The sequence below is a fragment of the Acipenser ruthenus genome, chromosome 2 (genome assembly GCF_902713425.1).
Source record: "Acipenser ruthenus chromosome 2, fAciRut3.2 maternal haplotype, whole genome shotgun sequence".
Lineage (NCBI taxonomy): Eukaryota > Metazoa > Chordata > Actinopteri > Acipenseriformes > Acipenseridae > Acipenser > Acipenser ruthenus.
The window spans coordinates 45,645,925-45,672,401 of NC_081190.1; the positions used below are offsets into that span (position 1 = coordinate 45,645,925).

General features: G+C 37.9%; 1 protein-coding gene across 4 annotated transcripts in view; it reads left to right on the forward strand.

Annotated features, from left to right (window-relative positions):
• LOC117409338 (transient receptor potential cation channel subfamily M member 3-like) overlaps window positions 1-26,477 on the forward strand; it is a 403,329-nt gene that overhangs the window by 288,070 nt on the left and 88,782 nt on the right. For all 4 annotated transcript variants that reach the window (XM_058996498.1, XM_034015222.3, XM_034015223.3 and 1 more), the window contains exons 7-8: window positions 7,416-7,590; window positions 9,197-9,320. In XM_058996498.1, the coding sequence (XP_058852481.1) occupies window positions 7,416-7,590; window positions 9,197-9,320 (299 nt within the window). The remainder of the gene's footprint in view (window positions 1-7,415; window positions 7,591-9,196; window positions 9,321-26,477) is intronic.

The following is a 26,477-nucleotide window of genomic DNA, read 5'->3' on the forward strand; positions in this document are numbered from 1 at the left end:
CTGAAAAGTTTCACTTAGTTACTTTAGTTGTATATTATTATTATTAATAATAATGGATCAACTTACCTACTTTCTGCTTGCGTGAGATTTGTGGTTCTGACTTCTCCCGGCCACAATCTCTGACACACTGGGCTTGATTCCCATTGTTGCAATGCGAAGGACTGAATGTAGGTGGTCATCAGTCAGTCTGGATCTCAATTTGGATTTGTTGGTGTTCATGGTGGAGAAGGTTTTCTCAGAAGTGTACGTGCTTCCAAATAGAGAAGCCATTCGAAAGGCATGCTGGCGAAGTGCAGGGTAAGTTGTTGATGAGAGGCTTTGGTAGAACTGTATCAAGCTTTGCTCCCGAAATGCAGTTTTTGCCTCTGAACTCTCCTGTAAATCAATTAGTTTGAATTGCATTTCTGAAAAATGTCAAACGCCTGCTCATGGCTCCTGAAGTCCGAGAAGCGGCGCCAGAATTCTGCCTGCAATTTTTCCATGATCTGATTGTTTTTTGTCTGAGCGCAGGTGATCCAAAACCTTTCCTTCCTCTTCCAAGAGCTCTTTGCAGGCTGGGAAATGGGCTAAATTGCCTACCTTCAATTGCCCCTGCAACAGTAGGAGTTTTCTCTCAAAAGACTTGACGCTGTCAAATAGAGCAGAAATTAGCTTCCCATGCACTTGCAGCTTCAGGTTCAGATCGTTGAGTAGAGAGGTAATATCTGTCAGGAATGCCAGATCACAAATCCATTCAATGTCACTTAGCTGTGGCAAATCCTGCCCTTTGTGGTGCATGAAATCTGTGATTTCTTTTCTCAACAGAAAAAAAAGCGCTTCAGAGTGGCTCCTCTGCTCCGCCACCTGACAGCTGTGAAGTAGATCACGTCCCCAAATTCAGCGTCTGATTGTTCCAAAAAGGCCTTAAATTGGCGGTGATTCAGACCTCTGGCTTTAATTAAATTAACTGTCTTGATAACGATGTCCACGACCTGCCCCATCCCGAGTACGTGTGCAGCAAGAGCTTCTTGGTGAGTTATACAATGATAGTGAATTATGTCTACACCCCCGTCTTCCAAAACTTTCTTGCTTATCAGCGCCACAGCACCCGCCTTACCCCCCATCATTGCTGGAGCTCCATCTGTTGTGACACTGACCATGACAACTTGAATCAATGAATCAAGAGTGTGACACACAGCATCACATATGTCCACCCCTCTTGTTCGATCCTTGAGGCTCTTGAGACTGATCTTCTGATACTTCCAAGTTTTCCGTGACACTCCGAATGAAAATGAGTAATTGTGCTGTGTCGCCAATGTCTGTGTTCTCGTCTTTGGGGGCCGCACCAAACGTCCTCGCGGGCAGCACTTTGGGAACCCCTGGCCTAGGCTTACCCATGTTATTAAAAAAATCACCAACACTCTAGCTATATTATTTTATTTGTAAGAAAGTCTTACCTTTTAGGTTTCCATGTGCTTCAGCTCACAACAGGATGTCATAGTGTTTGGATGTCAAAACATGGTAAAGGAGAGTCACAGTGCCATCTGTTAGGTTGGAAGATTAACTCTGATGTGTTTTTTACTAAATGCAGTGTCTTATGATGCCTTTCATGAAACACAGCCTCTACAAGCACGGGTTTTCTTAATGTATCTCCACAGATACACACGCAGTAACATTGAGGGTTAAAAGTTTTAAAAAAGTGGTCAAAATGTAAAAAAAAAAAAAATGCAAACAATACACACATCTTATGTAAACAGTTGTAGCAACACATGGGAACATGTAATACAATGCAATAAAAAGGTCCTTATGTACCTTATGTACAAGTTTTACTTGTTAAAAATAAATTATTGTGCATTTTTGCATTGAAAGCAGCATCTCATAAGTAGAGGCTGGAGTACAAGCTGATAATGTGGATGGTCTGGGCAGGGGTTCAAATGAAAATAAGGAAGGAAGCGGTGCAGCTGCTATGGGTCTGGAGTCAGATTTCGAGGTGAATACAAGGAGGATACAATTGAACTTCACTCTTTTCTGTTTTGCAGTGTTGGAGTCCAGTAGCTTAGCAAACTGCTTTAAGATCGATGTCCGGTTACAGACATTATTTCCCTTGATGCAGCCCGGCTTCTGAATGTAGGTGCACCACTGTACTTATCAAGCAGTGGTTTGTATAGCATTGCGAGAGACTGGCTTTGTCACTTAGTTTAGGCTAGTGTTCAGGATTTGCTGAGGAGCTTTGAGTGGGTGCCGGTAAAAGGCTGTTGCATCGGGAGGGCATTTTGACAAATATTTTTTTAAAGCTCTGCACTGGACAACTGGGGTCTCAGTGTTAAAAAACTGGAGACTGAATACCAGTTGAACTTCTTGCACTGGCATAAATTTCCCTGAGAATACTGTTGGGGTTTTCTAGACTTATTTCCTTAAAATGAATGCACCACTGACCTAGACATATGTTGTCTGAATTTAGAGCAAACAATGACCAATGCTAGAAATAATTGTACAAATAAATAAATAAATAAAATAACACATCAAATAGCAACCTAAATATTCTACATTTGTTTAATTCTAACAAATAATAACATTAATAAAATAATCTTAATGGTGAACTGGTCCACAATGCTGCTGAATGGTGCTGCTGCAAGAATACTTGACCAGACTGCACCCAGCTACCTCCAGACCCTCATCTCTCCCTACACCCCCACTCGACCTCTCCGCTCCGCCTGCACTAGAAGACTGGCTCGACCTCCTCTACGCTCCCCTGCCTCCAGAGCCCGCTCCTTCTCCACGCTCGCACCGCAGTGGTGGAATGACCTTCCTACAGATGTCAGGACTGCCCAGTCCCTGACCACCTTCCGGCACCTCCTCAAGACTCACCTCTTCAGACAGCACCTGTAGAACTCCTCTTTTCCCTCTGGACACGTTATCACTCTTCCTTAATGCGCTTTGCTTGCTCTTATCTGCTCCCTATTTTACTGCATTTAATCCTGTACTTTAGAGTACTGTAATCTGTCACAAGTGTTATTTAAGATGTAGTATTTTGTATTTAATTATATCCTGATGTAACTATCACTGACACTGTTATCTGCTCCATTATTGAATTGTATTTTGTCATATACTTGTACTTGCTAGAACATTGTATTTTATCTTGCTCTCAATTGTATTAATACTTGTACTGTGATTCTTGACTGTAAGTCACCCTGGATAAGGGCGTCTGCTAAGAAATAAATAATAATAATAATAATAATAATAATAATAATAGTACTTGCCCTGGGGTCAGTTTTTGTTCCTGCTTCTGCCTGACATCAGACCACTCGTCATCCCTGTCACAGATACCTTTCAAATATCGTTTTTTTTTAAGATTCTTCTGTTTACCTTTGAGACTGTCCGAGGAACTGGCCCTATATATATATATATATATATATATATATATATATATATATATATATATATATATATATATGTATGTCAGCTGTGCTTTTCAAGCTCAGAGCTGCTGGCTGTTCCCTTGACCAGGTGTGTCACTCTGGGAGGTCGGCGTTTCTCCACTAGTGCTCCTAAACTTTGGAACTCATTGCCACTAGTTGTGATAGGCTCTCATTCTCATTTTTTTAATGTAAATCTTGTTTGTAATGTTTGTAATTATGTTTTTATTTTAGTTATGACATTGTACTTTGTAGTTATTTATTTATTTTTTATATTTTTCCTGTAAAGCGCTTTGGGATGGCATTGCCATGAAATGCGCTATATAAAAATACATTGATTTATTGATTGAGTGATTTATTGAAATATTGTAACCTGGCCAAAACAGTAGAAAATGCATTCCAACAATGTAGAATTGTTGCACTATTCAGATTATTTTATTAATGTTGTTATTTGTTAGAATTAAACAAATGTAGAATATTTAGGTTGCTATTTGATGTGTTATTTTATTCTGAATACAGCAAAAATGAACTGTTGTGTAGTGAGCAGCTAATGTGATACTGTAGCTTTTATTGGAAGACTGACGCGCACTGTGACGTTGTTGCTCACTGCTTGAGTAAGGTTGTGTTTTCGACTGATCTTCAGATCGGGTTTGGGTTAAGTGAATTTTCTATATCGCGATGGGGTCATCTGCAAGCCAACCCCATCCCAAACACAAAAAAATTTTGGGGTTCTAAAAATTAATTAACCCCAATCTAGATGGGGCTGTATTCGGGTTGGGGGACCTAACATATATAAGCAATCTTGCAAATGAGACTATTCAGTTTGTTTAAACTATTATGATTTATTCATACAACATAACAAAACAACAACAATAACATTCAGTAAGTAGTCAAAGTAACTTCTATAGAATTAACTGAAAGAGATTCTCTCAAAATCACTAACTTAAAACTAAGTTGAATGCAATGACAATGAAAAGTCTTTCATAGTTTACCATACACAAAACAAATAAGAAACACACATTTAGTTGCAGTTGTTCTTTAAAGGTAATGCTCCATTACTGAAATATCTGATTCCATATCTAAGATATTCTCCACTAGTATGTGCCAAAGTAACTCCTAGCAGGGGTGGCCAAACTTCCTGACCCTACAGGCCACACACCAATATTTTCATATGGCCGAGAGCCGCAAGACACATTGTAAAACATGAAATGTTTGCAAGCAAGACTTGTTTTATATATATTTTTTTATTCTCTCAAACATTATAACAGAATATTGCACATACTCTGTGCAGTAGTTGTTATAAGAACATAAGAATGTTTACAAACAAAAGGATGCCATTTGGCCCATCTTGCTCGTTTGGTTGCTAGTAGCTTATTGATCCCAGAATCTCATCAAGCAGCTTCTTGGAGAATCTCAGGGTGTCAGCTTCAACAACATTACTGGGGAGTTGGTTCCAGACCCTCACAATTCTCTGTGTAAAAAAGTGCCACCTATTTTCTGTTCTGAATGCCCCTTTATCTAATCTCCATTTGTGACCCCTAGTCCTTGTTTCTTTTTCCCCTTGGGTCGACATTATCAATACCTTTTAGAATTTTGAATGCTTGAATCAGTTCGCCGCGTAGTCTTCTTTGTTCAAGACTGAACAGATTCAATTCTTTTAGCCTGTCTGCATATGACATGCCCCTCAAACCTGGAAAAAGTCTGGTCACTGTTCTTTACACTTTTTCCAGAGCAGCAATATCCTTTTTGTAGTGAGGTGACCAGAACTGACCAATGCATTGTAAAGTTTCAACATTACTTCCCTTGATTTAAATTCAGCACTTTGCACTATATATCCGAGCATCTTGTTGGCCCATTTTATAGCTTCCTTACATTGTCTAGATGAAGACATTTCTGAGTCAACATAAACTCCTAGGTTTTTTCATAGATTCTTTCTTGAATTTCACAATCTCCCATATGTTATTTCTAATGCACATTTTTATTACCTGCATATAGTACCTTACACTTTTCTCTATTAAATGTCATTTGCCATGTGTCTTCCCAGTTCTGAATGCTGTCAAGATAATTTTGAATGACCTTTGCTTACTATACTGGAATCTAAGTCATTAGTGTAGATTAGGAATAGCAGAGATCCCTGATACTCCACTGGTTACCTTGCTCCATTTTGAGGTTTCTCCTCTAATCAGTACTTTTTGTTTTGTACCTGTTAACCACTCCCTAATCCATGTGCATGCATGTCCTTGAATCCCTGCTGTGTTCAGTTTGAGAATTAATCTTTTATGCGAGACTTTATCTCTTGATGGCAGCAAAATACACAAGAACAATTGATAGAACATTGCAGAGCCTACAGTTTCTGTGTAATTTTTATTGTGCAGTGTATTACACTTTAAATGTGACACTGGTGTTTTTTCATCATTTTTGTTTATACTGTATGTATTACACACTTTAAATAAAATATATTCAGTTATTATGCAGCAAAATACAATAACTACCCTGATTTCACCAAAACCACCACATAAAAACACACATTTCCGTAAGGATTCTTTTTGACAAGCTCTTGAAGATCTGAATGTTTAAAAAAAGGATGTATGACTGCTGCATGTATTAAATACTGCTGAGAGCTTTGTGCATGACAAATGCACTGTATTTATTTTGAAAGGGATTACAGTACCTGCTCATGACGTGTCGTAAGATATGTACATATAATATTAATTTTAGAAAAATATTCATCAGGACGTTTGGCACGAGTGATATTCCATGGCATACAAAACTCACACGAGTCGTTACATCAGCTTCTTTACTGAACTCCGAAAGGAGCCTCTGCTGACTGCTGAGGCGTGCTTTTAAAGAGGCCTGCTTGTTTCTCCTTAAGTCTAATCCAGGAGGATATTCAGATGATTTTGTTTCATAATGACATTTGAGGCTGCTTGCCTTGTACAGACTACAACGTGTAAGCAATTTATTGCACATGAGACAGGTTTACCACTGTTTTCAGTGAAAGCAAAAAAACTAGCAAAAAAAGTACTATAACTAGCAACTACAGTACTGCAAAATAACTTCTGCTCATTCCTGAAATAGTGTTATGTTGTACTGCAGGTTTTATGATACAGGAAAACAAGATAACTGTCAACTGTCTTTATTTATCAAGTATTTTAGTTAATTGCATTTTGTCTTATCAATGTTACTTTAGATTCCCTTATTTACAATTTACTAAGTAAAAAGGATTTTGAAATGTTGTCAACAAAGACATTTAAAGATGTGAAAAAAAAGGGACAGAATACATGGCAGGGATGAGTGAACCCATTAAGAAATAATCCAGAACAAACCAGATCTCTGATAAATGAGATAAATGTCTATTATTGGAAGGTACTTCAAATTAATCTAAATAACTCCTTCACTACGAATTCAAATTAACTAACATCTAAACTTGTAAAAAAAAATAGATAACCAATGCAAGACGTCTAAGGTTCCTGACAGACCAATCAAAATACATTCACACTCATAATTAACCCTAGAGAAGTCATTTGTAGCACACGTGATATCAATAGCCAATATACAGTAGTGAGAACTGGTTAACAATTGCTAAGAATAGACAGAACATAATGCATCCACTGCTGTGACTCTAGAACCTTTTCAACACATCAATGCATATGCCATGGTGGCATCACTGTAGGTGTATTTCAAGATGCTAAATTATTTACTCAGAAAAGCATGCTGTACTTTTCCTGAAGCTGTGACTTAATTCCCCCTCTCAGCTTCTCTGCATGGTTGTCATGGATTACTTTATATAAACAATGTACTTACAGCTAGTGTGCTGAGCTCATTGCATTTGTAATTACTTAGTCATCAGACATGATCAATGCTTTTTTTATCTTTTTTTATTGATTTGAACTCGAGTCCTTCTAAGTGAAAAGGCAGTACATTTTACCGCGGTCATCTTCATTAGCTAATTTGGCAATAGGTAAATGTCAACTCCTGGAGATTGAGTGGCTCTTGCTCATTTATCTCTGCTTTTCCCAGGAATTGGACAAGGGGTTCCGGTGGTTGCTCTTATTGTGGAAGGAGGTCCTAACGTCATCTCCATTGTGCTGGAGTATCTGAGAGACACTCCTCCTGTGCCTGTGGTTGTCTGTGATGGCAGCGGGCGTGCTTCCGACATCCTTGCGTTCGGGCACAAATACTCTGAGGATGGAGGGTACGTTACAATCCTGTCTGTTAAGAAACCACGTGTGTCATCTGAATGATCTTGAAACTCCCTCACAGATGTTGTAAATGGCATTTGTTATTATTATTATTATTTATTTCTTAGCAGATGCCCTTATCCAGGGCGACTTACAATTGTTACAAGATATCACATTATTTCACATTATACATATTATACAGATATGACATTATTTTTTACATACAATTGCCCATTTATACAGTTTTTACTGGAGCAATCTAGGTAAAGTACCTTGCTCAAGGGTACAGCAGCAGTGTCCCCCATCTGGGATTGAACCCACAACCCTCCAGTCATGAGTCCAGAGCCCTAACCACTACTCCACACTATAATGACCCATTGTGATGACTTATATTGGCTTCTCAGAGTACGAGTGTCCATAGTTATTCCCCCCCATGGTTAATACATGTGCATTATATTCACAAAAATGCAGTTTGCTTGTGTAAAGTTATGTTTCTTATATTAGATAATTTGTCTAATTCACTCAGTTTCAAGTCCCAAAGACATTCTTTCTTATCTGGACATATACAGTATTTATTTAACCCTTATAAAAGATATACTGCAAATTGACTGTACTTTTTATAATGTATAATGGATATTATGGGTACGGTATTTTACATAACTTGCAGTACTACAGTACTGAAAGATAAATATTACCCAATATCTTGTGTACAGTATATGAATGTATGTAATTTGAAATACATTCCATTTTCTCCTAGGATTCACTTGCTCAATGCAGAAGAAAACCAGCATTAAGAAATACTTTCAGTGTCCACTGGCTTTCTCCTATAACAGCATTAATTGAAACAGAGAAATTCCTATTTAAATATTAATATTTAAATAAGTTACCTTCAATCTGATTATTCGCCCACATGAAACATGGCAGAAATGAATTTTGAAAGCTATTAGTGAATAACATTGATGTGAATCTGTGGCAGTGTGGTAGGGTGAAAGCCCTGCAGGTGCACGGGGGTGTGTGGGGGGGGGGGGGGGTATTTGGTGGCAGGGAGGGAGTTAAATTCCTCCCTGCAAAAACATGTGGGGATGTGGCGGGAGCCATCAATTGAATACGTGATTAAATGATTAATTAAGCCACAGGTGTATAAATAGGGTGATAGTGTAGGTAGTGATGGTGAAGGAACGGTGCAGTGTTTACCGTACCTAAGGTAACAGTAGCTAGTGTAAGATCAATGCTAATCAGGTTGTGTGAAACCAGCCGTTAGTGAGTGAGAACCCAGATGTTTGTTCATATGACAACATTTTTGTGATAAATATCCTCTTTGTTATCCACCTTCAAATCTCATTTCCCCCTGTTGAACCAGTGGAGTTCAAGCCATGTTGTGCTGCTACATTTTCCCACACGGCCACAGACAAGAGAAATATACAAGCATTTAATGATAATTGTTTTGTGAAAAGCATTTTCATTTTTTGTTAAATATGCATCACACAACACTGTTCTCCCTTAACTGTAGCCAATCTATGAGAATCCTGGTCATCGATTTTCTTCACAAATCTCATTACTTCATGGCTTTTTTTTATCAGAAATGTATTTGCAGCTAAACATCCTTGTCTCATACACCAGGGTCATCAACGAGTCTCTGAGGGACCAGCTACTGGTCACAATCCAGAAGACCTTTAACTACAGCCGTACCCAGGCCCAGCACCTCTTCATAATACTGATGGAGTGCATGAAGAAGAAAGAGCTGGTAAGTGCCGCAAAGCCCAAAAAGCAAGATTTACAAGGGTTATTTGATACAACTTTGAAGTGCAGAAGCTGTTCATTAAACATTAAGATTCTATTTTGTTTTATTTTATACTATGTTTTTTATGTTTGTCTTAAATGTAATTTAATTGTTTGAAACAATGCACACAATATGAGTTATAAACATCATGTATAAAATGTTACACTCAAATGTGTGTCTTGGCCTTTTTTGCCTTTTTAACATTCCAGTTTAATTCATTCATTCATCAAGTAAGTAAGTAAGCAATATTAGTGACGACATAAGGTGTTGTTAACTTTGCTTGTTTGTTTCCTATGTGTGTGAAAATGTATTAATATTATTGTTTCTTATTTGATTATTTTTATATTATTTATGTAACTTTTGTTTGGCATCGTGTATTTTTTTATTGTTTTCTTTTATTTACAAGTTGTTGTTTTTGTTTTGTATGTATTTTTGTTTGTACTTTTAATAAATGTATTCTTCATATTTATAAGTGTTTTATTTGTGCCTTGAAGATTTGTTCAGGTTCCTAAACCAAAGATGAGACTTAATTCTCGATAATTCATTAGAGTTACTTGTTGGAATGATGCTCATTTGCTACGTTTACTTTATACAGAATCAATGTGTTTATTTGTATAGTGAAACCAGAATGCAACAGATATTCTTGAAAATAGTCATTATATACAGTACATGCACCTTTCTATATGCTTTGCCACCATTCATTGCTAAAGAAGGGCACAACACTCAAGTTATTATTGTCTGTACAGGTATTCAACATTTTGTTTAAATATGAAGACATCATTTTCCACAGCTGTAAAACATTTACAGCACCGACTATACATACTGTACTGTCATGTGGCTGGTACAGCTCCCTGGTCTGGTCCTAAGTGTCCTTCATAGTCCTAAGTGTCCTTCATAGTATCGGTCAACAGTGGTTTCTCATGTGTTTGAAAATAAGACTTACCTGTGACTGCATGTGCTTCTTCTACGTTTGTATTGGAGGTTTGACTGGAATCCACATTGTGATGCAGCTGTCAATTAGGGATGGTCACTGAAAATGTGTGTTGGATCTTTAATGAATAAAAGCACTTGGTTGTGGAAAAAGGCTCAACGCTCCTCGGATGATAGCATTTATAGCTCTTTTTATGATCTCAATCATATGATCCTCAAGAGTTCATCTTGATTTTAATGAACACGCGATAACACTTAAAACCATAGTAACTAGAGGATAAGAACTAATCTTGTTAATCCCCTTGGGCTCTGTAACTGTCTAAATTCTCATCATTCCAAATCCTTGTAATAATTATGATCCAACAGCTACCGAGGAAGTAAGGCTACAAGACATATGATTTATTATAGATGTACACAGACCTGTTTTCCTATGAAAAATAATTTTCCCAATCTTTATAATTCATTTTTATCTTTGTTTTTAACTTGGGCTAGTATCTAATTCATGCAACCCCATACGTTGGGCCATTTAAGTAAAGCTGATTGAAGATGTGAAGCATAAATAAAGAACATCCTCTATTCCACCAGCATAAAGCATTTCCTTCAGCAATGGGGAACAGTATGTGTGACCAGAATTGGATATTCTGACTTGCTTAAAATAAACATCATAGTGCAATACTAAAAAATGCTAATACGATATACCTTCAACTCCCCTCCCTGTATCAGGAATTCCAGTGTCTCATACCACACACAGGTTCATTTCGACCCATATAGGTGGATTTTTAAGAGGCAAGTCTTATTTGCATTCCACAAAGTTCTCTGTGTCAATTTTTATTAAGTGCCTAATCAAGCAACGTAGTGGCGTAAAGGTGTACTAGTCTCACCTGCGCCAAACTCCATGAAATGAGCGCATCTTGTTGAATGAAATATGGAAATGAGAAGCGCAGGTGGTCTGAGGTAGTAGTATCAATTTTAAGCACACCGTATTGTCCTTCGCACCCTATTTACACCTGGTTGCACTAAGACAATTTAATAGGTGGTGCAGAGCCAAGCTGCGACGATTTCCTTCGAACCAAATGTGATTTAACAAACCTGTTTGAGTATTGGATCTTTTGTTCTTGCAAAATGGATTTGCAATTGCTTGGGTGGCAAAGGCGACATAGACTATACCCTGAAAATAGAATTTACAGAATACGTGAAAACTTTATGGATGCTACTGAGCAACAAATAATAAGAAAATACAGATTAAATAAACAGACCATTATAGATATTTGTGAAACGTTGCAAAATGATCTAGAAGGAATCATGCAATTCCTGCGTTGAGTAAGGTGACCACACTATGGACTGTCACAGACCTCCAGCGGTGACCGGCAAGGTCTTTCGCAGTCCTCTATATCAAAATGTATTGCAGAAGTAACAGATAATTTGATTAACCGAATAGCACAATACATTTGCTTTCCGACTACAGAGAGAGAGATCAAGTAAAGACGCAGCTTGAGTTTCATAATACGTTTGGATTTTCAAAAGTCATAGGATGTATTGACTGTACTCATGTTCCAATAAAACCACCAAGCATGAATGAGGCTACATTTAGAAATCGCAAACAATACCACTCATTAAATGTAAAAGTAATATGTGACCACCAATGTAACAGTACAAATATTCTAGCAAACTTCCCTGGAGCAGGTCATGATGCATATATTCTGCAAAGGAGCCAAATATTCAGGCTGTATGAAACTGGTGCATTCACTGACAGCTGGCTACTTGGTGAGTGTGACTTTGTTAAATTACCCAAACGATTTTTAGAACAATATTGGCTTTGTAATTCTGAAAAAAAACTGATACAACAAACCACATAAATGTGTTAGTATTCTCATTTTACTACGCAATGATGCATATCAGAGCACATTTCATATAGTCTACTGCGGTATTCACATTTTCAACTCAAACAGTGTCAAGCCATTATAAATAAAGTAAATTAAACAAACAAAGCGTTAATCTTCTTGGAGATTACTTGCAGCTGTTATTTGTCAGCAGTAATTGAAAGAAATTATGATACGTAACTTGACAGGATTTAACTACAAATCCAGTATGTCTCTTTTTTTTCTTTGTCTACAAATCTTTGCAAGCAAGCAACTGGCTTCAGCAATATGATTTTTCCTACAGCGTTTACCACATACATTTTCATGTATAATTGAGTCACGGGTGTCTAATGGACTTATGTGTATGTTTTCCTCTTCATGTATATTGTTATCACTTAAATGATTTGCAGTGATTGAGCAGCCTTCTTCCAAAACATCAATATTGATTGTGTCCAGGGGTGTAGTGCTGGGGGGTCACAGGGGGAGCGCTGCTCCCCCACTTCTCTTGGGCAGGGAGAGCACCGCTTCTGTTTTTTTTTCTTAATATTAAGCTATTGGACAGAAAGAGAGTCCTGTACACCCACACCATCGAATGCATATTTGTCTATAAGGTGCAATACTTTTAGTTCCATCTCAGTTAATGTTTTTTTGGGCAGTGGTTCTCCACCTGTTCCTGTTTCGTATGCTCCAATATGTGCTTGCTTGTCTTTCGTCCTTTTAAGATCTGCACTTTTTAAAATTTGCTTTGTGTCTCTTTTCATACAGGAGACTGCATTGATGTTGTCTCTGATTTGATTCCATATTCTTTCTTTTGCGGTTGCTCCCAGCCTCAAGCTTCATTCTCCAAACAGTTCTTCCTTGTGTTTCAGGAGTCCATCAATCAAAAGATAAATTTGAGTCAGCGCGGGGGTGGTAGCCGTGAGCTGAGCCTAAAAATAATTGGATATTCTAAATTGGGATAAAATAATAAAAAATAATGGGCTGTCCTGTGCTACCAGTCCTGGAGGACTGCGATCATTTCAAATCAACGCCAAACAGGTGCACGCAAGGCAAGCGTAAAGTGGATGCAGAATTTGAGCGTAAATAGGACTGGATTGCTCCCTATTTAATCACCAGGAGGTCTGGGGATTAATGCAAATTGGAATTAACCAAATACTATCATGACTTTAAGAGCACACATCTGGAGATTCAGAAAGTAGGTTTCTACAATTGTTGTATCCTAACCATATTTCCAGCTCCCCACCCTATCTGCTTTTATTGCACATAGTCCAGTTTACTATATTCTCAAAGATATAAAGCTACTGAACTGTAATCCATGGGCTGTGACTGTGACAGGAGATGATTCAAGAATTTCTGGCCAAAACAAAATGCATATCATAATGTCTGTATGTTCCTTACATGCAGATAACACAAGTATTTACACCACTTCTACCAAATACTTTCTGAAGTATTTCACATGTAAATCTCTCTAACGATAGCTTTTATTCAAGTCTTAGACTAAAACCATCAGGGCAAAGGGTCAGAATACATGCAGGGCTACTGGGGAATGTGAGCAGCACCAATGTTGGATTTTTAAAAAAAGTCTGCTAAAGTTCTCTTTTGCCGTAATCCTGGTTAGACTTTAACATTATCACTATCTAACAGGGTCATTAATCACAGTACCTAAAGTGAATAGTGTAATAAATCCCAATTAAAACAATTACAAAAATCTATCTAAAATATAAACATGATTTGGGGTATATCTAGGGCTTCTGTTTTTCTGTTTTTATTAATTCAGTTTTTCTGTGCTTATTGTTAGCTATTTTCAAGTTTTATGTATTTTTAGCTATTTTCAAGTTTTATATGCTGTATAAAATTATTGTTTTTGGTTACTTTCCAAAAGGCGTTTTTTTCTGGCACAATATGTATAGTAACTCGACAGTACTTGCCCACTTAAGTTGTACCTTTGCTGTCTTTGGCAACGAAATCCTTATGGTCACAGACATATTGTTCTGGGGTCTTTGTGTGTTTAGGCATTTTTTTACATTTCATCACAATTTGCAATTCTCTTTTAAATTCTTCCTATCTAACTGTAATATAGCTTTAAATCCTGCTAACAAACCTTCTAATTGTAATCTCGTTTTAAATCTCGCAAGCGGAGTCTCCAATAGAAATGTAGAATGTGCTGTCACTCAGTAGTTGGGGCGGTTTACAGTATTCAGAACGAATCAATGATAGATACAAGTCTGGAAGGAGGGACATTGCCCAAGGGGTGAAGTCAATGTAAATTGAGTAACCATTTCCTGTGTTTTTCTGGTGTTTATTGGCTATACATGGATTTCATTTGGTTTTGTATGGGGGTATTTTATTGCTTTTTATTGGTTAAAAATGAAAATCAGAAGCCCTTGGTATATCCCATACATGCACATCACATGGCTAAATAAATATAAGCAGCTCATGACACTGTATATACATTGTATCACTTAATTAACCATTTGATATTGGTTTCATCAGAAGCTCCTTGTGTTAATTTTGTTTTATTACAATCTTGCATTCCCCATGGCTTGTTCTGTGTCAGTACTGTATTTCGGTTAGATTAGCCACAGCATGTATGGAAATACTCCTGACCACTTTCTGCCAGCTCTGTATATTAACACCTCAAACACTTGTCTTACAGAGTCACTGTGGTTAAGAGACATTAAAAAGACATAAAGCAGACAAAATGGCTTCATTGGGTTTTTGAAAGGGACCTCAGTTATAGAATGTAAAACACTATACAACCAGACCAGGCTTCTGGTTCCTTGTTGTTTCTTTATGGTACTAATTGAATATGATGCATTTAATTTGTCATTTCATATTTATTTTTCAATTTAAAAAAAAGCTTTGGCCAGGAGGATTATTTAGCACCTGATGCCAATGTGGACAATGCAAGTGGAAAACTGCCACTATTAATAAACAATTTAATCAATTAACCTAAGCGGTGGATCTAAATAATGTAACACCATCTTTACAGGAAGGTAGAAAATAGCATGTAACTCTGCCTTGCCACTCTTGAGATATAATTATTCACATTAAAAACATGTCTGTTTATTAAAACAAGGTCCTATATTTATAAGAATTCATTTGAATTATGGGTAGATTAAAGGGAGAATATATCATCTACACATAATATTTAATTTCTTGCCTGTTCAATATGATATTTTGTGATAGACAGGATATTAAATAAGTTAAAGACGCATAAGAAGACAGATTTAGCTAGGGACGGTAGGGACATGTCCCTACCAATGTCAAGGGACTGTTGAATTGTCCCTACCAATAATTTTGATAAATCTGAAACGTCTTTTGTCAAGTCATTTTATCCGCTCCACAAAGGGTTAACTCTCTCAAGATCCCCCCCCCCCCACCTCTCGTTACTCCTCCCTCCTCCAAAAAAAAAACTAAAAAACCCTGCTAATTTGATTGGCTTAGGCCATTCCATAATGCATCACTGTAACACGGACTCAGTGCGTGGCTGAGGTCAGGGACCAGCAGAGTGTGTTGTTTTCATTGAAGTGCGAAAGTGCACAAGGACTCGGGAGTGAAAGGTAAATCTCCGGGTTTAAAATAAAAAAAAATTCTAGTCATTCTTAAACGGTGTATATTGTGCCACAATTTTCACATTTATTTTAAAAAATAAGAATAAATATAATCAGTTTAATTCGATATTTAGTTTGTGTTTGTTGGTTAATGCGTTGTCACATTATTTCAATCCTCCTCCTTCCTCCCTTTGTAACTAACTTACTCCTTGCTTGATATTTTTGTATCGTGTGTGTAAAAAGCGAACACGTACATATGTATTTGATTGAATGGACAGTGTGACTATCCAGGCGGCTAAATAAATGCACTATATTATATAGGCAGTAATAAAAAATATATAAAAAGTCAAATAAATCGGGGGGGGGGGGGGATGACGACGACAGATATACAAATAAATTTCAGTGGGGGTTGAGAACCGCTGGTTTAGGCTGGACTCTGGAAAGACGCTCAACTGATGTTGACGCTTGCCGGTCAGTCTGATATGAGTGTGACCCACTGACTGAATGAAAGCCAGGTGCCGGGGCTGAAGGTATTGTCTGGTCGTCAGCAACATAGTTTGAGTGAATAAACCTACCGACCTACCTACCTATTACGTTAGCGACCCATTGCTAGCTGCTAACCCCACGTCCTTGGTGGCTAGCTAGCTTGTTTCACAGCTAAATCATTATGTGTGTGTGTGTGTGAGAGAGAGTGTGTGAGTGTGAGTGTGCATGAGCATGTTTTGATATCATCATTCAACTAACGTTAGCTAATCACTTCAATTTGGCTTTAGGTGACAAGCATAATAGCAAAAACTAATGAAGTTAGCAGAGTCATACTTTCTCTCTAAACAGCATGCATCAATTTATCATTTTATCAGGCGAGTGAAGCAGTGCAACCTGGTAAAAGCAGTACAGAGGCAGGTGGAGCAACAGGGTCTCAGGTGAGGTCTGTAATGACTTAGTGATTATAACAGTGAAAGTGTTACTCAGTTTTGAGATATATTATTGTTTGAGGCACATTGTGATATAATAGTAGGCTAATGCTGTATAGTAATACTCAGAAAATAAAGTTAGCATAGCCATATATTTTCTCTCTATATGGCATGCATCAATTTATTATTTTATCAGGTGAATGAAGCAATGCACCCAGGTACGAGCAGCAGCACAGACACAGGAGTGGCAGGCAGAGCACGTAAGCGTGCATGTGCTCATGCTTGTAGCGCCAGGGGTATTGGTAGCTTACAGTAAGGCTGGGATAGGTTATAATTCAGGTTATTAGTAATTCTATAGCAGGGATGTCAAACCAGCTTCCAGGAGGGACACTTTATCATAGTGTTTTAAGTGTATACCAGCCAACTTCATGTCAATCAGATTGTCCTCGATTCATGTCCAGCATTCATTTCAAGCCACCAGAAGTTACCATTTAACAGCTGTCTCCTAAAAAATTTCTTCCCGGGGGGGCATGCCCCCAAACCCCCCTAGCGACCGTGACTCCGCCCCCCTAAAAAATTGTGTCCCCACCAATGTTCAAACCAAACCTACGCCCTTGCCAGAACTCTTTGGATTCCCATGATGCACCGGTTCAACAGGGATGGAAGAAAAGGCAGAGTTGACTATCTTGTGTTTATGGAAGATCTTTGTGAGGGCCCACCGGCCCAGTCAGCATCCAGGGGCGGGTCAATGCTCCGTGCACGTTGGCGCCTCCAGGATTGTGCAGGACTGAGTGGGAGAAGAGCAGCAGCCATTTTGTTCACATCACCGCATACATTTTTCAGTTTAGGTTGTGAGTGACTTAACTATGAGGAGTGAATCGTTCTAGTGGTGCAAGAAAGTATTTGAGTGGCGCTCAAAAGCGCCAAAATAAAGACAGAGAGGAGATGCTTAAAAGCAAGTTGCCGAAAATAACATCTCTATTTAGGCCTGCTATCCATGATCCTGTATCATCATGGTCACAGCCAGAGTTACACCTAGACCAATCGTCGTTATCCTGCTCCAGTCAAAATACCAGTGTATCCTTTGACAACATTGTTACTTCATTGCCACTAGCGACTGCCAATGAGGCAAATACAGCAAATAATTAAACTTTGATTGAAAACGAATAAGAAAACTTGAAGCTGAAACCAGTCATTGTCATCCACATGACCCGTTCCCTACTGATAGAGCAAACTTTCCAGTACACATCGATCATGATACCAATGTAAAAAAGTTCATTATTAAAAATGGTTCTTACAAGTTCTGTCCCGTCCGTTTGTTTATTATTTATTTATATTATGATATTTGTTTTATATTACGGCGAAGCGCCACGTATCTGTTATTGTTTTTGTATTTTAAAAACCTTGTGAGGATGCATGACTGATTAGCTACTGATTATTTAACTAGCTGACAGTCACGCATCCTTACTAAACTCATGTAGACTGTGGCCGAGGGGTAATAAGATAATTAACAGCTTGTTAACCCCTCGGCCAGAATATAAAAACCTCCAGCTGTCCGCGCTAAAGCGGAGAGTGTCAGAGGAGAGGCTGTGAGAGATTTAAAACCAAAACAATTGCTAGACGTGCTGGCTAAAAACCAGCACAATACTTGTTTGTTTGGCCAACACGTCTTTTTGTTTTGCTGTTTGTTTAAATCTTTTGTTTGTATTATTATTTAATAAAATAGCTGAGCGCCGGAGCGCTCAGTTTCACCACCGCCATTCTGTGTTTTGGTTTCTGTTCCTGGTCCGTGACATCACCACCCACACGCCACTCAACAACAGCTCGGTCACACAAGCCTAAAGGACCTTTCCCACAAGATATAAAAAACACATGCTTTCCAAGTGAATATTATTACAAAGAATGGAGATAAAGTTCCCAGGAAGTGGTTGTGTTATTCTTTAAAAACTGGATAGTGCGTATTGTGAACCAGGTTGGCTGTTTGAAGATCGAAAAAAAACACTTCTCACCAACAAGAATGGGCAGCTGCAATAAGAGATTGGCAAAACTAAATCTTCACTTGCAACTAGCTGGGGCATTGAAATCAATTTTACCGAAAAATGCTTATGACATTGTGACAGGCTAGCTGCAGGGATGACGTCAGGTCAGAAAGAAACACACAGACAGACAGTACTGGGCTTGAAACTGAGACTCAATGGCTGCCCTCAGTTCATTTATTGCAAAATAAAAGGTTTAAACAGAAAACAGGACACGGCACTTGTGGCCAAAATAAACAGACAAACAAAACGGATTAACACTAAAACAAACAAACACGGTGAGTAAAAATAAACTTATATTTACTTTACTTAGTTTAGTTTTTTTTAATTCTCTCCTCTCCACACCCATTCTCCACTCACCGAACACACAACCCCGAGTGAGTAAAACGTGCATCTATATATACTATTGTGCCGGGATTCAATTACTAATTAACTGGAATCCCAGCACGTGAACTAATTCTGTGCAACCCTGTGCTCACATATTAAATACTTTAAATGCACATGAAGTGAAGTGCAATCCCTGTGCCTAAATACAATTATACATTTTAAACACTCGTGCTCATTACCGACATTATACCAACTATACCAACTACAATACACCAACATTAACACATGAAACATACAACATAAAACACAAAAATACACACAGGGGCGGGGCACATTGCCACAGACGTATACAAAAAAACATTTTGACAAACTCTGCGAAAACCAAAGATTATCTAACCCTGTGTTCTATGCCAGCATTGACACTGTTGTTACTCAGCTGAAAACCCGATTCTGTGGAAAGAACACTGTAGTGCAGCGGTTTCATTTTATGTCTCCTGAAATTCTTGGTCATTATAAAATGTGCTGGCCAAAGCTTGTCTGTAAAATTATGTTCCAGTTACCTCCCAGAATTTCTTGACGCGAGTGTGTTGCCAGGCATTGGGAGTATGACGGTGCGGATTCACCAAAGCATGAAACATGTCCATTTCCAACTGTTGACGAGCATGCGGGCATGCCGATGCCTGCGTGCCATCACTTGCATGGCATTAGCAAGCTGACACATCAGAAGAAATAACATTTGCCCAAGTTCAGTTACTTCTTGAAAATACATTGTTGCTTCTTGGTCCATTTTCAGACATGGTGTAAAGACACGTTATATAATCAGAATGCTGAGCGAGGTAGGTTATTCACTAGAGTTTACTCACCAGTCTAGCGAGCAAACAGAAAAAAATGGATGGAAAGGCATCAAACTTCTTTTTTTTTGTTCAGATCAAGAAAATGATGTGCTAACCTTTTCTTAACTCACAACATTATTACATACAGCTGTTTGTTCGCTAAAATCCAGTTTGACGGAAACCTGTTTTTGTACGGTAAGATTTCGCAGCATGTACTAAAACAGAATGCCCTTGAAAACAATTGAAGAAAAACAAGTACAGCATGTTTTGTAAAAACTTCAAAAGATTGCTTAAAACCCCTTACTCCATTAACAATAGGGACACTGATATACAAATTAAAACTAGAATGACATGGAATGACAGCTGTTTTCTATGAAATGACAGCCTTGGAATAACAAAAACCCATTAAAATCAATGAAAAATGAGGACTGCATTTTGTAATCTTAAAAACCCAATACAAATCTTAAATCCCTTTACTCCATTAATTATTGGGACACTGATATACAAATCACAGGTTGCTAGAGATACTGAATAACAAAGGGGTCATCTTTGGGTGTGTTTTGGTCTCATCATAATTTAGAAATGTATTAGGAACAATTATTTACATAACAACATATGTATTAACATATGTCAAGTATTGCATGTTATATATTTGTTTAAATCCCCAATATAGCAATCTAGGATTAATTTATAATTGAGATATTTTGAAATGCTGTTAGAAGTTCACAAAAATATATCTGTTATTAACAAGAAAGAAACCAATTAATTGGCAACAATATGGTCCTCCATCCATTATCGATTGAAAAAATATTACATTGAACACAATACATTTAGAACTTTTTTTTTTTATTACACAACAGGTATACATAACATGTATAGGGAGATATGGCCCCTATGGAGCACGTGTACTGATTATTTTACAGAAAGGGCAAACAAGGCCCTGCTATTTTGTTACATGCCGAAGTATGTGTTGAACCTCATTAATGGATGCAGGAGTGATTAAAAACAAAACTGTGAACCAAGTGATAGAGTAGGATGTGCTGATTTATTTTTTATTTTTTAATGTTTTATATGTATTGTTATATATTTAGTTGTTAATATTTTTCAGCGGAAATTACAATCATATCTTTTTTAAATCACACAATGCAATAAACTTGATACAAAATTTAGACAACATATTGTTCAAAGGATAAACACTATTTTATGAGAATTTCAATATGTTTGTCTGCCTTGTTTACTTAAAAATAAAAAGGTTGTGCCTATTGGTTAACTCAATCCTGGGAGGAAGGAGGAGGGAACAAAAGTTCAGTTGCATCCATCTATCTATCAGTAGTCATCAAACACAGAGCATGATAAGTTACTCCGAGTGACAAAGAGTTCATTTTCTCATTTTGGGTTGAATACAGTTTCATAGACCTGCAAATAGATTTGACAACAACCTTTTAAAGAATAGCATTCTTAAAACTATTATTTGTATACGCTTTTTGCCTACAGGCTACTTATTCACGCTTCAGTCAGTATACAGGTACTACAGTGTAACCTTTTTTTCTTTTATCACCAAAAATAAATTGCATATATTAATTTCCAGTTTTTAAGGTGTTGGTTGTGTTTTGTTCACTCGGCTTTTGGGAACCGTTTGGTGTATTATCTGGGGTTGTACGAAGGTCATTTTGTGTGTCAAATAATGTTTGGGATTAGATTTTGTGTATGTTTTTATGCCTTTTGTTGAACTGCAAAGCAATGGTACGTCGTTCTGGGAGGAGAGCGTTTTTCTTTTTATTTATTTGTGTTTTGTTTCTGCATATTATTTTAATACAGGGTATTCTTTTCCTTTAAATTTTTAAAATCAAGTTCAGTTCTTTCTTAGTAGCTTTAGCAAATCATCTCAAGCTTTTTTAAAAAGGTATTTTATTAAGATTAAGTGGTTTTTAGATGGTTTGTCTTGTTTAGTACTACACAGACAATATTTCAGAATAACTCAGATTGTTATTTTCAATTACTTTAAAAAAACAACACTTTGTTGAGAATTGGTAGAATTTCAGCTCGATTCGCACAGGATTAAAAAGGTGGATACTGAATTTGTACAACGAAATTAGTTATTTTCATACGGTTCATTGTTTACAAATTATGGACAAAAACGCCTTCTCTGTTCAAAATATCGCATTCATTTTGAATTTACCAACTTTTCTTGATGAAAACTAATCCACATCAGGGAGGTTACTGGACGTCCTCTGCTTTTGACCAACTCTGAGGACACCTGATTAGTCCCAGTTCGAATCATGCTAAGAGTACCAATTTTATTTAATAAATACCCCTTCATTGGCATCTTTTCAAACACAGTATGATAAATTGTGCCTGCAATGTAGCAAATCTTTCAAATAATATTGTGACAAAATGTGTTACTGATAAATTTTCTACCTTCAAGAAAAATATAAGTGCCACAAATAATATAATTGAAAGCATGCACAAAGTCTACTAGTTCCAGGAGTTCAGACGTCCATTCTGTGGGTTAGGAAACTACAAACTAAAGAACAAGTTTCAATACCTGGCCAAAACACTTCCAGTGTTTCATCTGCTGGAAACTAGCATCGAACAAATTAATTGCAGATAAGTGTACATATTCTTGATACTGTGTAAAAGAAAATGTGCAAGAACAAATAAGTCTGGGATAAAGAAACCAAGGAAAGGTGACTATAACTATACCGTTGAACCGGCACCAGACTCCATTGTCATAACATCTGGAAAGTGTAAAAGGAAGAGAGACGCTGATGATGAAGACAGTATGAAACCTGCAACAGACCTGCAAGATGGCCTTATGAATTTTCCTAGGAAGTCTAGGCAGAGGAAACATGAATCTAAGTAAAGTGTGGAAGATGCACTACATTCTCCTTGTTTGACTCTTGCTAGGGAAAGTAAGCAAGTAGAATGTGATCCACTGCATTACAATAACAGCTGAATGCATATCACATTTCAGTGCTATCAGCTCTTTAAGCTCTTTACCCTTAAAATTAAGTATAAGAAGCTTATTCAAAATTATGACATCCGAACACTAGACCCAAGACAATGGCTGAATTCAACAGAGGCAAGTTCTGCTTTCATTTGCAACAAGAAGCGAACCAACCAGATTTTAGCATGTCCAACCTATATTAATCAGTGTTGTAACTGGTTGCCTTGATGTTTTTTATGCCTTTCTTGAACACAATGTAGCTCTTAACAAAGATGTTAATCCCATTCAATACTGATGTGTGGGGCCCTGGGCATCACTGGTGCCTTGGTGTTGTAATTGTTCTACACATGAACTAGTCATTCTCTATTCTAAAAAAACACCAGAATAGGGTGTAAAAACATAGTGAAGTGGTAATGTCCATAGTTTCTGCCTGCTATCAGATATCCACTGCATTTTTTTTGACTCAGAACCAATGCAGCAAAATAATTCACATGAATGTGGAGTGCACACAATTTTGAATGCCAGTCAGTTAGCTAATGCATGTGCAAAATTAAGAAAAGGAGAGTTCGACATTCATATGCTGATCTACACAAAAACCTGCAGGCAATAGACCTGTATGTCACTCTCGAAGAGAAATATCTCCTGCATTAATTATCTGCACTTACTGATCATAATAATAGCATATGGACAGTTTATGCTGATAGATCATGTCCTGGCAACTTTTCAACTACAGACTGCATGGTGCTTTGTTGCCAGTGTTGACTGTGGTATCATGCATTTCTACATGCACCACAAAATGTTATTATGCACTACAAAAGTACAATGTTTGCTAGAAATGCTTGTAGAACAGAGAGGCTGACAAATACTTCACAATGCACACTGCTTTTAGACAAGCAATACAATTTTGTTTGTTGACTTTCAAAAACATCCTTTCACCAGGGTTATGTCAATACAATGATTAAACAAAGAATTCAGTTTAACATTCCATGTCATTCCAGTTTGAATTTGTATATCAGTGTCCCTATTCCTAATGGAGTAAGGGGATTTAAATGTTGTATTGTGGTTTTAAGGTTACAAGCTGTCATTGCCTATTTTTCTTTCATTTTAATAGGTGTGACAGGGTAGTGTAACAGCCTAAGCTGTTACCAGCAGGAAGAGAGACTCAGAGACAAGAAAGCTGCAGTAAAGTGCTGTTACACACATTATTAAATGCAAAACACAGGAACAAACAAAACAGACACAAGGGCCAAAATGAAAGGTTAATCAAAACAATACAATATTAGGTAGGATGAGCATTTGCCTTCACTATGTCAAAACCACTCACCTTGCTCCTCCAAACAAAGGATTTCTGCTCCCCTATATGCAGGTGGCCACTCCCCAGTTAGCACTCCTTACTTTATTGGGGAATGGCCACACCTGTGATTGTTGGCACGGAAAGAATTAACCCCATCCCTGCCAACCTTACATTCCCACACACACTATTTATACAAGCAGGGCTTTTGCCCTGCATCAATAGGTTTTTGGTATTCCAGGGGTGTCATTCCATAGAAAACTTCCCTGTCGTTTCACTTTTATTTTGTGTGTTGCACTTCCTACTATTATGGGGTTAAAGGGTTTTAAGGTTAGTGTATGGGTTTTAAAGTTACAAGCTGTCATTCATTATTTTTCACCAGTTTTAGTGTATTTTCGGTATTCCAGGGGTGTCATTCCATGGAAAAAGCTGTAATTCCCTGTCATTACACTTTTAGTGTATTTATTAGACTTACAAGGATATGGGCTTTTAGGATATGTTTATTGGTTTTAAAGATATATGCTGTCATTCCATTTTGTCCAATGTTTTCTATGCGCATTCCTTTTTTGTCATTCGTTTTAGTCCCAAGATTCACAAGTTCACTGGAAATGTGTTAATCTTGTTGATGGAAACATAGATATTGTTAAGATTAGAAGGATCGTTCTGCATCTACACTGTTGACAGGTACTGTTAAGCACCTGCCAGGGCAACTACTGCAAGAGCTGCAATGGGGCTTCTCCAAAACTGTAAACTGCCATCCATTATAACCGAGAGATGCTCTGTAGAAAATATATCAAAAGCAATCATTGATTTTTTTGACCGTGAGCACTACCCGGTGGAAAACTTAGTTGAGTTTACTTCAGATGGTGCAGCTGTAATGATTGGTCGCAATCAGCAGGGAGAAGGCAATGTTTCTGCAAAGCTTAAGGATCAGTTTGAGGAACTGTTTATTTGACACTGAGTCTTGCAGCATGTATCAAGCAGTTTGCAACCTTAAGAATGAGCCTTGCACAGTACTTTGAAAAACAGGTAAATGGCAAGGAAGGGTCGATTCGCTATTGTGAAAATTCTGCAAAATGCTGCAAAATCCCAAATTCATTTTGTACTGTTGTCAATATGGCATATTCATTTCCATGACTGAATCCAGGATATGGTTCCATGACCAGCAGATGTGGTAGTCTATAGGCGTATTTTGGGGGGCAAGGTCCGGGGCTCCACCCTGCTTTCCCTGCCAATTTTCTCCTATTTCCTATATAAGTCTAAATCTCACACAGCTCGCTGTCTAGCGTTTTTAGTTTGTTTTCTGCAAACCTTCGACTCAATTGCTTTGCAATGTCTAAACTTCGTGCTCTCGTTTTTTCCTCGACTGAGACGATTCCGAGTTCGCCCCTGCTTTTCTTACCTGCTCTGATGATTTCGTAGGCCATTCAGCTTCTCGCAATCCGGACCCTGTAGCTTTTACAGTTTTGCCACCATATGTGGCAGGATGGCTTGCAGTGGTGAGGTGTGGTGACGTCACGGACCAGGAAGTAACTGAACCAAAACAGTGGATGGGCGGGTGAAGCTGAATGCTATGGCACTCAGCGTGTTTAATAAATCAAATAAACAAAACAAAAGATTTAAACAATAACAAAACACTAAACAAAAAGGCACAAGGGCCAACCGAACCAGACAGACAAACAAGTAAGTGTAGTGCTGGCTAATCCAGCACGTCTTAGCAATTGTTACTTTAAATTCTGTCTGCTCTCTATCTCCCCGTACTCTCCTCTCTACACACCACCCCGCAGCACGGACAGCTGCAGGTTCTTGTACTCTGGCTGAGGGGTTAACTAGCTGTTAATTATCTTATTACCCCTCGGCCACAGTCTGCACACGTTTGGTAAGGATGCGTGACTGTCAGCTAGTTAAATAATCAGTAGCTGATCAGCCACGCATCCTCACAGGTTTTTAAATTATAAATAATAAGAAATACGCGGCGCTGTTATCCGCGCCGCAAACAATAATACAAATAGGGGCGGGACACTCCGCCACACTTCCTCATTCAAGCCAACTCCTTCCTCCCCCTTTCAGTTTAACGGCACTCTACCAGCTCCTAAACCAATTCATTCTTCTGCTCATCCTGTTCGCTGTACAGCCAGGGATCGATATGGGCATCCTATCTCCTTTTCTGAACCTGGATAAATATGCAACAACTTAAATAACGATGTCTGCCTATCAAAAACATGTACATTTCTTCATATCTGCAGTTTATGTGGCGATGCCCATTCAAAGATCATCTGCGATGTTTTTTTCTAAGTGACATTCACTCCCTTTTTTTCCCCCCAGGTTCAACATTGCTCACTGTGTTCACCCCCATCAATGAACCTGCGCTGGCACAAGCCCTCAGTAATCACCCAGATCAACAGTTTGTTTCTTACTTGATTGATGGCT